Raw genomic sequence first — 15,380 nt, 5'->3', positions numbered from 1 at the left:
AAAAGACCCCAAATAGCCAAAGCAATCTTGAGGAAAAAAAAAACGGAGCTGGAGGGATCAGACTCCCTGACTTCAGACTATACTACAAAGCTACAGTAATCAAGACAATATGGTACTGGCACAAAAACAGAAATATAGATCAATGGAACAGGATAGAAAGCCCAGAGATAAACCCACACACCTATGGTCAACTAATCTATGACAAAAGAGGCAAGGATATACAATGGAGAAAAGACAGTCTCTTCAATAAGTGGTGCTGGGAAAACTGGACAGCTACATGTAAAAGAATGAAATTAGAACACTCCCTAACACCATACACAAAAATAAACTCCAAATGGATTACAGACTGAAATGTAAGACCGGACACTACAAAACTCTTAGAGGAAAACATAGGAAGAACACTCTTTGACATAAATCACAGCAAGATCTTTTTTGATCCACTTCCTAGAGTAATGGAAATAAAAACAAAAATAAACAAGTGGGACCTAATGAAACTTCAAAGCTTCTGCACAGCAAAGGAAACCATAAACAAGACGAAAAGACAACCCTCAGAATGGGAGAAAATATTTGCAAATGAATCAATGGACAAAGAATTAATCTCCAAAATATATAAACAGCTCATGCAGCTCAATATTAAAAAAACAAACAACCCAGTCAAAAAATGGGCAGAATACCTAAATAGACATTTTTCCAAAGAGGACATACAAATGGCCAAGAGGCACATGAAAAGCTGCTCAACATCACTAATTATTAGAGAAATGCAAATCAAAACTGCAATGAGGTATCACCTCACACTGGTTAGAATGGGAATCATCAGAAGATCTACAAACAACAAATGCTGGAGAGGGTGTGGAGAAAAGGGAACCCTCTTGCACTGTTGGTGGGAAATGTAAATTGATACAGCCACTATGGAGAACAGTATGGAGGTTCCTTAAAAAACTAAAAATAGAATTACCATATGACCCAGCAATCCACTACTGGGCATATACCCAGAAAAAACCATAATTCAAAAAGACACATGCACACCCCAGAGTTCACTGCAGCACTATTTACAATAGCCAGGTCATGGAAGCAACCTAAATGCCCATCGACAGATGAATGGATAAAGATGTGGTGCATATATACAATGGAATATTATTCAGCCATAAAAAGGAACGAAATTTGGTCATTTGTAGAGACATGGATGGACCTAGAGACTGTCATACAGAGTGACGTCAGAAAGCGAAAAAGAAATATCGTATATTAAGCCATAGAATCTAGAAAAATGGCACAGATGAACAGTTTGCAAGGCAGAAATAGAGACACAGATGTAGAGAACAAATGTATCGACACCAAGGAGGGGAAAGCAGGGAGGCGGGGGTTGTGGTGGGATGAATTGGGAGATTGGGATTGATATATATGCACTAATATGTATAAAATAGATAACTAATAACCTGCTGTATTAAAAAAAAATTCAAAAATTAAGAAAAAAGGATAACATTTTTTTAACCAAAAGATAATTTTAAATGCTCACCTAAAAAAAGGTGTATGTAGAAAATACAGTGCTTTTAAGAAACATACTAAAGGTGGGAATTTGAAAACAGAATGAAAGAAAAACAGCTTATTTCTCACCAAAGATGTTACATTGTTACAACTGCAGTAAGATCTAAAGCATTTTGGTCTGCATCTTTGCTTTCCATTCAGGTCAGTCCTTTGGCTTTACACAGACTAGGTGCCTGATTAGCAGCACAAAATTCAATTTTGGAGGCTTTTTAGGAGATATCCCATAGGGAGCAATCAGGCAGCAATTTAAAATTAATTGGCTTAGTGTGGAAGGCGATTTGCTTGAACTTGATGAAATATGCAGGGGCTTAAATTAATAATGTTTCATTATTTTTCTATAATCTGGAACATTCTGAGGCTGATAAGGAGGAAAATGTAGATTTAATCCAAGTATCTTGTATGTAAATCAACTGTTTTTTCCTCAGTTTCTCTAAGATATCACCAATACTGTTTTCTAACCTTATTATTTTTCACTTTATATAGTATTCATCTTCATATGTCAATATACATAAACACATAAAATGTTCAGGGTCTGCCTAATTTTTCATCATAGTGCTATGCCAATTTAATTAATTTCCCATTGGTGAACATTTAGACTGTTCTCCATTTTTTGTTAGTATAAAACAATCCTCAAGAGGGCCCATATCGGGACTTCCCTGGTGGCGCAGCGGTTAAGAATCTGCCTGCCAACGCGGGGGACATGGGTTTGAGCCCTGGTCCGGGAAGATGCCACATGATGCGGAGCAACTAAGCCTGCCCCCACAACTACTGAGCCTGTGCTCTAGAGCCCGCGAGACACAACTACTGAGCCCGCGCACCACAACTACTGAAGCCCACGTGCCTAGAGCCTGTGCTCTGCAACAAGAGAAGCCACTGCAATGAGAAGCCCGTGCACCGCAGCGAAGAGTAGCCCCTGCTCACCACAGCTAGAGAGAGGCCCGAAGCCCGAAGAGTAGCCCCTGCTCACCACAGCTAGAGAAAGCCCGAAGCAGCAACGAAGACCCAACGCAGCCAAAAAAAAAAATTAATTAAAAAAAATAATTTAAAAAAAAAGGGCCCATATCAGTGTCTCCTGATACTTAGTTCAGTGTTGACTCTGATGTGTTGGGCTTCCAGAGGCTGTGTTCTTCTTTGTTTTGCTTTTGGCTAGACCTCCCCTCACCGCTGTGAGCCCCAGAGCAAAGTTTGGGAAAAGTAAGCCATGTTACTTGTCTATTTATTTGAAGTAAAATTTCCAAATAGTAAGTGTATAGGTCTCAGGTCATGGTTTCAGATCACAAGGCAGGGATGTTTAAGGACAGTTTGCAAAAGAAATTCTGGTTACTAAATTCAAATCCAAACTGATACATACAAGTTGTACCATGCTGGATAAGGCACTTGTCATCTCTGAATAAGTTTCTTAATCATAATTATAATATCACAGGTTGTGGTGAGGATTCAATGACATGGTATATTGAAAGTGCCAAGCTTTTTAAGTATTCTCTTCCTTCAGATGTCAGATTCCCACAGGGCTGTGAGTAGAATTTCGGAGTACAGGAGCTAAGTGTGGTTTGGTGTTGTGCCTTAGGATGCTTCCAGGCACTATTGCTCGCCCTTTGGGACCAACAGGCCCCACACAGCCGTCCTTCTCCCCCCAAGCCCATCTCATCTTCTGACCTCTCCCTCTTGCTCACTCTGCTCCACACATTAGGCTCCTTGCTGTTCCTTAGCACATCAAGCATATGTGTGCCCTGAGGTCTTTTGTCGTTTCTTTTGCCTGAGATATCTACACCCAGCTATTCCTCCATGTATGCCCTTGCATCGACCCCTGATCTGTTTCTGATTTTTGCTGAGTTTATCTCAGCAGGGACTACATGACCACCCTATTCAAAAACTGCCACCTTCCTCTTCATATACCTCTCCTCACCCCCTTCTCTGCTACTCTCCTATCCCCTTACCCAGCTTTATTTTTCTTCCTAGCACTTTTCACCACTGGACATACTATTAATATTTCTTTGTTAACTGATTTATTGTCTGTTTCTTTTCACTAGAATATAAGTTCCATGTGGGCAGAGATTTATCTATTTTGTTCAATGTTATATCCTCAGGTTGGAGAACAGTGCCTGGCATATAGTAGATGCTTTTTAAGAATTTGTTAAAAGAATGAATGAATGAATGGATAGTTAAACAGGAAATATATATTCTGTTCATTTCTGAAGTATGAAGTTAATGAAGATACCAAGTTATGAAGCCACTTTGGCAGTTATTAAGCCTCTTTGTGGCTCCCATAGCCCTACTGCCTTTAGAAGGATCTCTTGAGATATAGTTTAATACATTTTATCATCATCATGGTCATCAGAATGATGGTAAAGATGATAATGAGAGGATACATTCCATAAGTGTGTGATGCTGCACAATAATAATGGCCACTAATGAAGGAGCATGACACTCTGCCAGGCACCACACCATGTGCTCTCCCTACATGACTGCCTTTAACCCTCAGAACTACTTGGGAGGCACTTCCCATTATCCCTGTCTATATGGATGAGGAAACAGTTTTGGAAAAGGTAACCAACATCAAGATTGAAATCAAAATCATCTGACTTTGAAGTTTACTTTTAACCACTATTCTGCATTGCTGAATTTGTTGCCAGAAGTATAGAAATATTAGATATCCAAAGCTGAATTCAAGGGGGTGGGTTATGGACACAAAAAATATTAAATACTGATTGAAATGGTGTCAATATAAAATATTCACCTGGGAGATCTAAAGCAAAGGGCAAGAGTAATGGCAGGTGTTAGAGACAGAGGGCAAGGGAGTGTCACTGGTATTTACATAAGTTGGCAAGGGAGGGGAATCACCTGGGCAGATTTGCCTGAGCTGAAGGAACTGGTGCTAGAGGACATTCAAGTTCCACACATCTGGATTTAGCCTGGGGCTACTGCAGCAGGCTCCTGAGAATAGCCATAGGCTGGGGGTGAGTGGGAGGGTGGGGGCAGAAGTATCAGGCAGAGTAGTTGGAGACTTAAGGTTTATCAGTTAACTTCTGAACCAGCTTTATGAATAGTATAATTTAAATGCTATAGGCCCCTGTCCTGCATAAATTCTCTCCCCATGCTTGCATCAGATTTCTTTAAAATAGCACAGACTCTTTTATTATAAAGTACTCATATTGAGTTTAAATGGCACAGTCCTTCAACAGTTATTTATTGCGCACTATTCAAGGAGGGAGGTCTACAGAGCTGAAGGAAGTAAAGGGGGTGATGGGGAAAACACAGACCTCAGAGACCTCTAGTTTCATTAAAGCTAGCTTTGCTTCCCTGGTAGCTGTGAATTGATAAAATAACTTGTGCATGGAGGATTTTTATAGTAGGATCATTGCCTAAGCCAAAATATGCATAGAATGCATATCACGTGAAACAAGTCCTATAAATATCATTTTTTAAAAACCTCATTATATTACGAAGGAACTTCTTTTCTAAAATACCAGATACATGAGTTATATCACCATAGGGCAAGGAATAAAAATTTGAACATTAATTCTTTTTAGAGTATCTATTTTTATTCTTGCGTTAAAAAGACCTTACTGTTCCTATTTCATCCTCTCAGCTTAATCTTTCCATTTTTCTGAAAAGCAAGATGTATCATGGAATAACTTGTGAAATAAGCAGAATTTATATGAACACACACTCTTTAAATCGTGACCACAATTATAATTTAATACTTCATCATTTCAAAGGTTTTGCATTAAATTTAACTTATTTCAGAGTTATGAGGGAAAAAAATGGGATCATAAATGTAAAACTACTTACAAAATACAAGTGAAATCATTATAGAAATATTTTCATGGTATAGATATTAAACAATTAGGTAACTTACTCTAGTTATTGTTATAAGTGGAATCATAAAGCATTCTTTCCCTGCCATTACTATATTTTCTTTTTTAGTCTCAGAATGTTAATGTTTATTTATTGCTGTTTCTCAGATATAGTTGCTGGAAAAGGAGATGGTGGAGAGTCAATTTATGGACCAACATTTGAAGGTATGTATCTTTAAATTTTGTCAGTCACATTTTAATTGATTATTCAAATTTAACAGGACTGGATGATTTCACAACCCCAAATTAGATAGTGTTTGGGGTAATATACTACAAGTACACATACTAAAAGTGGGAATTTAAAATAGGGTAGGTGGGAAGGCATCCCAGTCCAGTTCAGTACAGCTTTGTACATAAAATTTTTCACTTGCCTAATTATGTTATTTCTTTAGGATAAGTTTCTAGAATTAGGATTGTAGGGGTAGAAGGGAATTTATATTTTTAAGCCTTGTACTTTGCCATGCTCACACTTAGAATTGGTACCTTGATAATCATCCTACTAAGACTGCTGTTGGGGATTCTGGAAAGATGATAGTGGTGGTGGCATAGTTCTTTAATTTTTTGAAATCCCAACATAAATACAGACCAAAAAAATTAGATAGGAAAACTAAAGACCCATGGATAACACAACAAAACTAGGTGACAAGGTATCTACATGAATTCCAAATATAAACAGGTAAGGACAAACTACCAACAGCCACAAAATCTGCATGGTATCAGCATGTATGTGAGAGAAAGCAGGGCATCTGACAGAGCTGAGAATATAGAACTCCACAATAGGCAGTAGCAGTTGAGTGCATGGAGCCCCTCATAAGGCTTGAGGAGGCTGGAGCAGTCTAACCTCTGCAAACTCTCAAAACCGATCTGAAAGGCCTCTCTTTCAGGAAGGAAGAAGTGCTGGGAATGGAATAAAAATTATGCAGGTATCGGGACAACAGTGATAAAGAGGGAAAGGCAACAGAGTCAGGAAATCTCAGAAAGCAAGTTGCCACACAGCTGAACAACACATGAAAATAGCAGAAGAGGGAACTTTGTGAAGTTAGGAAAACTACCTTCCTTCTAAAGCCACACCTACTTCTAAACATTGAGGAATACTAATTTTACATAAAACTAAAGTTGCATTAAAAAGCAGCAGAAATTTTCATGATTATTTAAGAAAAAAAAAAAAAGAGCACAGTAACATCGCTACAGATAATGAAAGTACCCTAGAAAGAAGGCTCACAGAACAGAGCAAAACTGTAACAATTTCAAAACGAGCTAAAAGACATGAAGACAATGATATAAGACAGGAAAGAACTCATAAATCAAAATGAGGAAGCTTTAGACATGAGGTTACAGAACTAGAGAAAAGAACAATAAAAGAAAATTTCAGAAATGAACAAATTAGAAGGAACACAAGACCAAATAGGCAGTCCAGTGGTTAAGACTCTGCCCTTCCAATGCTGGGGGCATGGGTTCAATCCTCGGTTAAGGAACTAAGATCCTATATGCTATGTGGCATAGCCCAAAAATAAAAAAATAAGAGAAGCAGAAGGTAGAAGAAGGAAATTTTTTTTAAACCAAAAAGAGATGAAGAAAGCTAAAAAGGATTTACAAGAAAGTGATAAATACTAAAGATAGAAAGAGAAGATCCAGCATACAGATGATAAGTATTCCTAAGGAATTAAACCAATGGAAGGGAACGCAACAAACACTAAGAATTATAATTAAAGAAAACTTTCCTGAAATAAAAAAGGATTTGATATTCTATATTTTGTTTTGGGTGGTGATTACACAACTATACCCAACTGTCAAAATGCATCAAAGTGAACATCTAAGACATATGCATTTATACTGCATGTTTATACCTCAAGTAAAAATATCTGCTTAAAAACTTGAAACTACTTACTGAAAGAACACACAGGTACCGGACAATACTGAACCAGAACAACCAACACCAGACATATTTTACTAACGTTATTAGATATTAAAGAAAAAGAAGAAAATTCTTTGGGCAGGTAGTGAGTCACAGCAAGTGATTTATAAGGGGAAGAAAAGTACATTATCATCATACTCTTATGCCAGAAGAAAATACAGTAATATATTTAGGATGCTCAAGGAAATGAAAAGTGAACTGGGGACTTTATATCCAGTCAAACTGAATTTGAATTATAAAGGGCACACAGAGTTATCAACATGTAAAACTTTAGGGAATAGTGTTGTCATGAGTCCTTCCTGAGGAATCAGTGACTGTAGCATGAGTTTCATTCAGCCAAATTACAAGAGGGACCCTGAAAGAAGAACTGGTGGTGAGCATTAATCATATAGTTACTTATAAAACTAAAATTTAATGAGGATTAAAAGGGTGAGAGTATGGTATACAATGACTATATGCTTAGTCTAACAATTTATTTTAAATGAAAGAAATGGGGAGAATATATGCAAAATTTTAAACTATTTTCAGTAAATTTTACTGGTGATGGTATTATTAATATTATTTTGAGATTGTTATATATATAATGTAGGAAAAAACAAGTAAGTAATTACGGGAATTTCTAATTTCATCATTTCCTGTGTCCTTGAGAACTGGAATCTTCAATGTGGAAGAAAGGAGATACAGATGAAATACGACAGAGGTTAATAAGTAAAATATTCCATAGTCCTGAATTTGAATTAGAAATATCACTTTAAACTCAAGAAGTATCATATCTGTATCTGTATCTATATCTATATCTAATCTATACCTGTATCTATAGTTCTGCCCATGGAATTCATCTGCAAACAATGACCAGCCGAGTAATGACAGAGACTCCTGGAATTTAGATTGTTGTTTTGAAATGTCATTTCTTGATTAAAGAAACCAGGGCCTCTGCGACAAATGGCAGGTTCCAGTTCTGAGACAGGAAATTTTGAAATGAGCCTGGAACCTCAGTCATGCTATCATGGCATCAGACAGCCAGGAGTGCTATTAAAGATTTACTGGGGTCATGGCAAAGGGCTCAGGAGCCAATTTGAAGAGTCTCTCACTGGCCAAAGATGAAATAATTTGAATAGTAATTACAGTTGATTGAAACCCAATAAATGTTTTAAATCCATGAGTTCATAATGATATTATAAAATAAAACCTACTTGCTCACCTCTGGGGGAATGATAGGAAATGAATTCATTATCTTGAAAACTGATAAATATAGGTAAAGAATCAAGCATTTATCTTGCCTTTCCTATAGGAACTACACCAAACTGTAGATAAGGGGAGACATCGTGTTATAAAAGTATACCGATTAATAATGAAAAGGAAAAATAAAATTAGAATGTCACCATTTCGCTGCCTCCAGGGAAATAATGGATGTAGGCATTGGCTGCATCAGCGTCTGCTAACTTCACAAACACAGAGACAATCAGACAGTATGAGCCTTCTGTTGAGAGGACACACTACCAAAGGGATAGAACAAGAGTCTGATGAAGCTGTTGGACCTAGCTTCCAATTTGCGAGAAATGCAATCAGTTCTGCTATAATGTGTTCTTAAAAATCTGTGCTATGTAAAATCATGAAATGAAAACCACAGGACTTATGGCAAAACTGAGGTAAAAAAACTTCCTCGGTGACACATTAATAAATAAGTTAATAACCTAATAAAAACAGTAACACAGTTTTATATATATTATGTGGTCAAGAAATACATCAGAACCATAATAAATAAGGCACTTTACCCTGAAAACTCCTTGACATCTGTGGAGGTGGCATGGGAAGAGCTGCAGCTTGTGAGTGATCTTGAGGTGGCTGAAGGAGCATTATCTGCAGCCAGAGGGAAGCTGTAACTCCAGATGTGGGTGGACGCAGCTCATACGTGGTGACGGATGTGGCTGGTCACGTCTGAGGTGTGTGTGTTCCTGGGTAGCTAGCTCAGTTCAGCAGAGGCAGTCTCCTACATTCGCCTGGTGGTTCTCCTAGAGGGAAGTGCATTAAAGCAGGGGTGAGATTCATCATGCTCAAGTCATTCCCTCCCTAATATATCAATCAAGGTGAAACAATCTGCATCTTCAACACAAGTATTAGCACAGAACCCACAGGACAGGGAACAGAGAAACCTGTTGAACTGCACCGTGTGTGCAATCGGCAAACTCTGGCCTGGGAGAAATTCTAGAGGTGAAATAGCTTAGGTTCATTAACAGATAAAGTGTAAAAAAAGAAAGGGATAGAGGTAGAACCTGTGGAGGGAAGGCTGGCAAAGTTCTTTTTCTTGGTCTGAATGGTGGTTAAAAGGGTATTTGCCTTATAATAACTTTAACAATAATTCTAACTATAGTGTTCCATGGCTTTTTGTGTCTATACTTTAATACAATGAAAAGGTTTAAAAAATAATCAATGGCCAAAGGAAAAGGGAAAAGTAAAAGCTGGTTTTCCTTCTAAATTCATGTGGAGACAGCTTTATCAAATGAAATCATTCAAGTGACACCACTCATTTATTTATTCATAGAACTTTAAACTCTTAGTTAGGTGCTGACATGGTACTAGGACCTTAGAAAACAAAGATAATGTGACCCAGTTTCCACACTCCAGGATTTTAGTGTTTTTGTACAGACAGACATTTAAACAGATAAAGTACAGGCGCGAACAGGCGGAACACAGGCTCTAGGAGCATGGGCTTCAGTAGCTGTGGCTCACGGGCTCCACAGTCCAGGCTCAGTAGTTATGGCCCACGGGCTTAGCTGCTCCGTGGCATGTGGGATCTTTCTGGACCAGGGCTCGAAATGGTGTCCCCTGAATTGGCAGGCGGATTCTTAACCACTGTACCACCAGGGAAGTCCCTCCTTGTCTTTAAATGAAAGTAAACATTAATAAAAAGCAGAGCCTGATGCACTGTCAATATTCAATAATGCAACTAAGTTATGCAAAAGTATTTTTTAGTAGAAATAAGAACTGAAGATAATGTGGTCTGGGTAGCCATTTAAGGGCTATTCATTGTTTTTAATTGTGAGATTTATCTTATATAGAGAAACTGCATATGTACAATTTAAAAATAATTATTGGGACTTCCCTGGTGGTCCAGTGGCTAAGACTCTGCACTCCCAATGCAAGGGGCCTGGGTTCGATCCCTGGTCAGGGAACTAGATCCCACATGCTGCAACTAAGAGTTCACATGCTGCAACTGAGACCAGGCGCAGCCAAGTAAATACATAAATAAAAATATTTTTAAAAATATATTTTAAAAAAACTTAAAAATTATAAAGCAACCCCCCACATTACCATCTTTGTCAAGAAAAAAAAACTGCCAGCATGCCAGAAGCACCCCATTTGTCCATCCTCAATAATAACTCCATCTCCCTATTAGAGGTAACCACTAACCTGACTTTCTCCTTGTTTTTCTTGTTAAACACTTGTGTATGGATCCCTAAATAACAGAGTTATTGACTATTTTTGGACTTTATATAAATGGACTCATATGGCAGGCATTCTTTGTGTCTTGTTTCTTTCGTTCATCACTGCCTATGAGATTCATCCATGTCGTTAATAGCTGGAATTCTCTCATTTTCACTACTGTTTAATATTATGAATATACCCAAATAATCTATCCATTCAAGTACTGATAAACACTTGGCTATTTATTCCTAACGTCATGTACACAATCAACATGTTTTAAAATAAATATTTCAATGTCAAAGAGTGTTCTGCCTATGTTCTCATCTAGGAGTTTTATGGTTTCAGGTTTTACATTTAGGTCTTTAATCTATTTTGAGTTTATTTTTGTATATAGTGTGAGGGCATGTTCTAATCTCATTGTTTTACATGTAGCTGTCCAGTTTTCCCAGCTTATTGAGGAGACTGTCTCCTCTTCTCCTCTCCATTGTATATTCTTGACTCCTTTGTCATAGATTAATTGACCATGGGTGCATGGATTTATTTCTGGGCTCTTTATTCTGATCCATTGATCTATGTGTCCATCTTTGTGCCAGTGCCATGCTGTTTTGATTACTGTGGTTTTGTAGTATATTTTGAAGTCTGGGAGGGTGGTACCTCCAGCTTTGTTCTTTTTTTTCCAAGGTTGCTTTGGCAATTTGGGGTATTTTGTGGTTCCATATGAATTTTAGGATTATTTGTTCTAGTTCTGTGAAAAATGTCATGGGTATTTTGATAAGGAGTGCATTAAATCTGTATATTGCTTTGCATCTTTGTTTCTTAAGGCAAAAGAAATTAAAGCAAAAATAAACAAATAGCCTAATTAAACTTAAAAGCTTTTGCACAGCTAAGGAAGACATCTGCAAAATAAAGAGACAACCTACTGAATGGGATAAGATATTTGCAAATGATATGACCGATGGGGGTTAATATCTCCAAAACATGTAAACAGCTCATACAACTCCATATGAAAAAAAGAAAAGAAAACAACCCTATCAAATGGGTAGAAGACCGGAATAGACATTTTTCCAAAGAAGACATACAGATGGCCAAGAGGCAGGTGAAAAGATGCTCAACATCACTAATTATTAGAGAAATGCAAATCAAAACTACACTGAGGTATCACTTCACACCAGTCAGAATGGCCATCATCAAAAAGTCTACAAATATCAAATGTTGGAGAGGATGTGGAGAAAAAGAACCTTGTACACTACTGGTGGGAATGCAGTTGGTGTAGCCACTATGGAAAACAGTATGGAGGTTCCTCAAAAAACTAAAAATAGAACTAAAATATGATCCAGCAATTCCACTCCTGGTATACATCCAGAAAACACAAGAACACTAATTTGAAAAGATACATGCACCCCAATGTTCAAAGCAGCACTACTTACAGTAGCCAAGCTATGGAAGCACCCCAAGTGTCCATCAACAGATAAATGGATAAAGAAGATGTGGTGTATATATATATATATATATATATATATATATATATATACACACACACACATACATACATATATACATACATACATATATACATACATATATATATATATACACAATCGGATATTACTCGGCCATAAAGAAGAATGAAATACTGCCATTTGTAGCAATGTGAATGGACTGAGAGAATATTATGCTTAGTGAAATAAGTCAAAGAAAGATAAATACTGTATGTTATCACTTATATGTAGAATCTAAAAAATAATACAAATGAATATATAACAAAAAACAGAGACAGACTCACAGATATAGAAAACAAACTAGTGGTTATCAGAGGGGAGAGGGAAGGGGGGAAGGGCAAGGTAGAGATATGAGATTAAGAGATACATACCCCTATGTATAAAACAGAAGAACAACAAGGATATCTTATATAGCACAGGAATTACAGCCATTATCTTGTAATAACTTTTAATGGAATATAATCTGTAAAAATACTGAATCACTATGCTGTACACCTGAAACTAATACTGTAAGTTAACTATACTTCAATTAAAAATATAAAAAATAAAATATTTCATTAAAGCAGTTTAAGAATGCTAGGTAGCATACCCAATTTACTTTTATATAACAATAAGTAATTAGTGAATAGCTATTATTATTTAAATATGCTGGTAAAATTAGGGCAGTAGGTTTAAAAAATTGATGTTGCAGGATTCAAGTCCAATTTCTACTTGACATTATTGTCTTCAGAAAATTATATAGAAATGTCCCAAACTGTCTGCTTATTCCCTTACCAGAGAGAATAGAGGCAGTTTCCCCAAACTTGAGAAAGCAGTAGTTGCTTTTATTATAAACGTCAGAATGAGTTTTATATTAAATAAATTCAGAAACTGATTTTCTTCAGCAGGTGAATTCTGATTTCTATTTCAAACAAAGTTAAACCCTTAATGCTTTAAAAGTTCTCCCATAATCACAGAATTTTTGGTAAAAATGTTATAACTCTATAAATTTTCTTTCCAGTTACTTTCAGAATTTAAGAAAAATTGATCATAATATCTAAGAGCAATGACAAATACCATTTTGTTAAAACTCTCTGAATCTCTGCTTGGGCAGATTTCTATGCCATGTGATTTTCTATGAAATTAATGGGCTATTCTCTATTCCACTGAAATGAATATGGAGTATCAATGTAATTATAAAGATATATTTGCACAAAAATACTTTATTTTCATTTCATAAGATTTCAGAGGTCTTTATTCAGTGTGCAGTTTAAGAAGCTAAAAGTAACCACCATAGATATGGCTTAATTGCTTTGTTGTCTTAGGTTTGAAACTTAAAATAAGAATAGTCAGCAATTGCAGTTTAAGAAAATCTTGACAGTTAATATTCATATCTCTCAATTATTCCCAGAATTTGATAAAGTTATTGAATGAACACTTTTACTGAATTTCTCTTCTATTACTTCCTTCTGTGTTTTTGAGTTTGGAGGCAAATCTTATTTCATGCTGGAAATGGTTCTTCCTGAAAATGGTGGCCCAATAATCACCATATAATTTTTTTACTTATTAATCTTACACTAAAAAAATCACTTTCCACAAAATCTTGGTCAACCCATATAAGGTTTGAAATTAAAATTCGTTTAAAGACTACTAAAAATAAGCATAAATTAACTTATTTTCATCATCAATATTTAAGGCCACACATGTTCCAAGTAATGTGCTAGGGGGCCCTGGGGGTAAAGCGATGATGAGATAAAGCCCCTGCCTTCACAAACATGAAACAGCCTGTAAACAATTACATAAAGTGTTTTAAAGACTATAATAGAGGTCTGCAGAAGATGCTGTGAGGGGAAGGGTCTGTCTGTGAAAGGTTTCTCCAAGGAGTCATTTTTTTGTTTGTTTGTTTGTTTGCAAGGAGTCATTTTTAATATCACATTGATAGTTTGAATAAAATATTACTGCCAAAACAATACAAGAATGTTTGCTGACTTTTATTCCTAAAAAAAGGTATGTGCTTCCTTTTGTATTATTAATTTCAAGTTCTTCCTTTTACATTATCTATTTTCTTAGCACACTTGTTTTTAGCTATATTAATGATAAACTGAAGGTAAATGCTCAAATAGGTCTAAGACTTTCCAGCTTCTTTTTTTTAACAGCCCACTTGAGTGAAAGTAATATGAAACAAATAGAATATTTACAATTTGGAATATATTGCTAAATATGATTGAGAACCCTTGTTACCAAGCATTGTTTGTGCTTTACGGATTAGTATCAATCAAGAAAATAGAAATATTTTAGTGACCTATTGCATATTGTCTTTTCTAGATGAAAACTTCTCAATCCCTCATAATAAAAGGGGAGTTCTTGGAATGGTCAACAAAGGCCATCACAGCAATGGGTCACAATTCTACATCACACTACAAGCAACTCCCTATCTAGATAGAAAATATGTGGCTTTTGGGTATGTGCATTGTAAGTTCGTCTATATAATATTCATATATGTAAAAATGTGGTTCAAAAAGATGTGGGTAAGTATTGTACATAGTCTACGGGTAACTAAAAATAGAATTTAAAAGCCAAAGTAATACAAATACTGTAGACAAACATGTTCAGAAATAAGTATTTCATAAGAAGCTTGCTATCTATAATAAGCATGGAAACCATTTAGGCACAGCCATTATAATGTCCTGTGCATCCATCCATCCATCCATCATCCATCCTTCTATGGCTCTTCAGCCTCAAGGATATTGTCAATTCTTTTAACTACGAATAACACCACAGTTCTTAATAATGTAGATATATTTAGATGCAAAAGTGAGGTGAAGCCATTTATGTAATTGTCCATGAACACTGTGAAGAGAGAGATAAAATCATCCAAGCTACAAGTAACTTTATTTTTACTGAGCGATTTAAAATATGGAAATATCTCAGGTAATAATTACTAGAATATTATTAGCAAGATGCTTATAGGCATGTGGACCTAATATGGATGGTGACTATACTTTTCATCACTCCCGTGTTTCATATCTGTTTGATTACTGAAATGAATATAAATTGAAGCTTACTTTGTCTTTCCTGAATTGATGTATAAGGTGTCAGAACTTTTCTGAATATTAGATTATTCTAGCTACTCCACAGGGATAATTACTGACTCTTCATCCT

General features: G+C 36.2%; 1 protein-coding gene and 1 long non-coding RNA gene across 5 annotated transcripts in view; one reads left to right on the top strand and one right to left on the bottom strand.

Moving 5' to 3' along the window:
• LOC307195616 overlaps positions 1–15,380 on the bottom strand; it is a 41,283-nt gene that overhangs the window by 13,804 nt on the left and 12,099 nt on the right. Inside the window, exon 2 of the long non-coding RNA XR_013830894.1 lies at positions 9,090–9,326. This is a non-coding gene — a long non-coding RNA (uncharacterized lncRNA). The remainder of the gene's footprint in view (positions 1–9,089; positions 9,327–15,380) is intronic.
• PPIL6 (peptidylprolyl isomerase like 6) overlaps positions 1–15,380 on the top strand; it is a 34,682-nt gene that overhangs the window by 14,041 nt on the left and 5,261 nt on the right. For 2 of the 4 annotated variants that reach the window (XM_079939853.1, XM_079939852.1), the window contains 2 exons: positions 5,508–5,564; positions 14,544–14,679. In XM_079939853.1, the coding sequence (XP_079795979.1) occupies positions 5,508–5,564; positions 14,544–14,679 (193 nt within the window). Of the gene's footprint in view, positions 1–5,507; positions 5,565–8,605; positions 9,092–14,543; positions 14,680–15,380 lie in introns of those variants that run through there. The other 2 variants (XM_079939854.1, XM_079939855.1) reach the window with 2 other exon arrangements.

Source organism: Stenella coeruleoalba (genome assembly GCF_951394435.1).
Source record: "Stenella coeruleoalba genome assembly, chromosome: 12".
Taxonomy (NCBI): Eukaryota; Metazoa; Chordata; class Mammalia; order Artiodactyla; family Delphinidae; genus Stenella; species Stenella coeruleoalba.
Note: the sequence above shows the minus strand (reverse complement) of the source record. Positions and strands in the feature narration are given on the sequence as shown.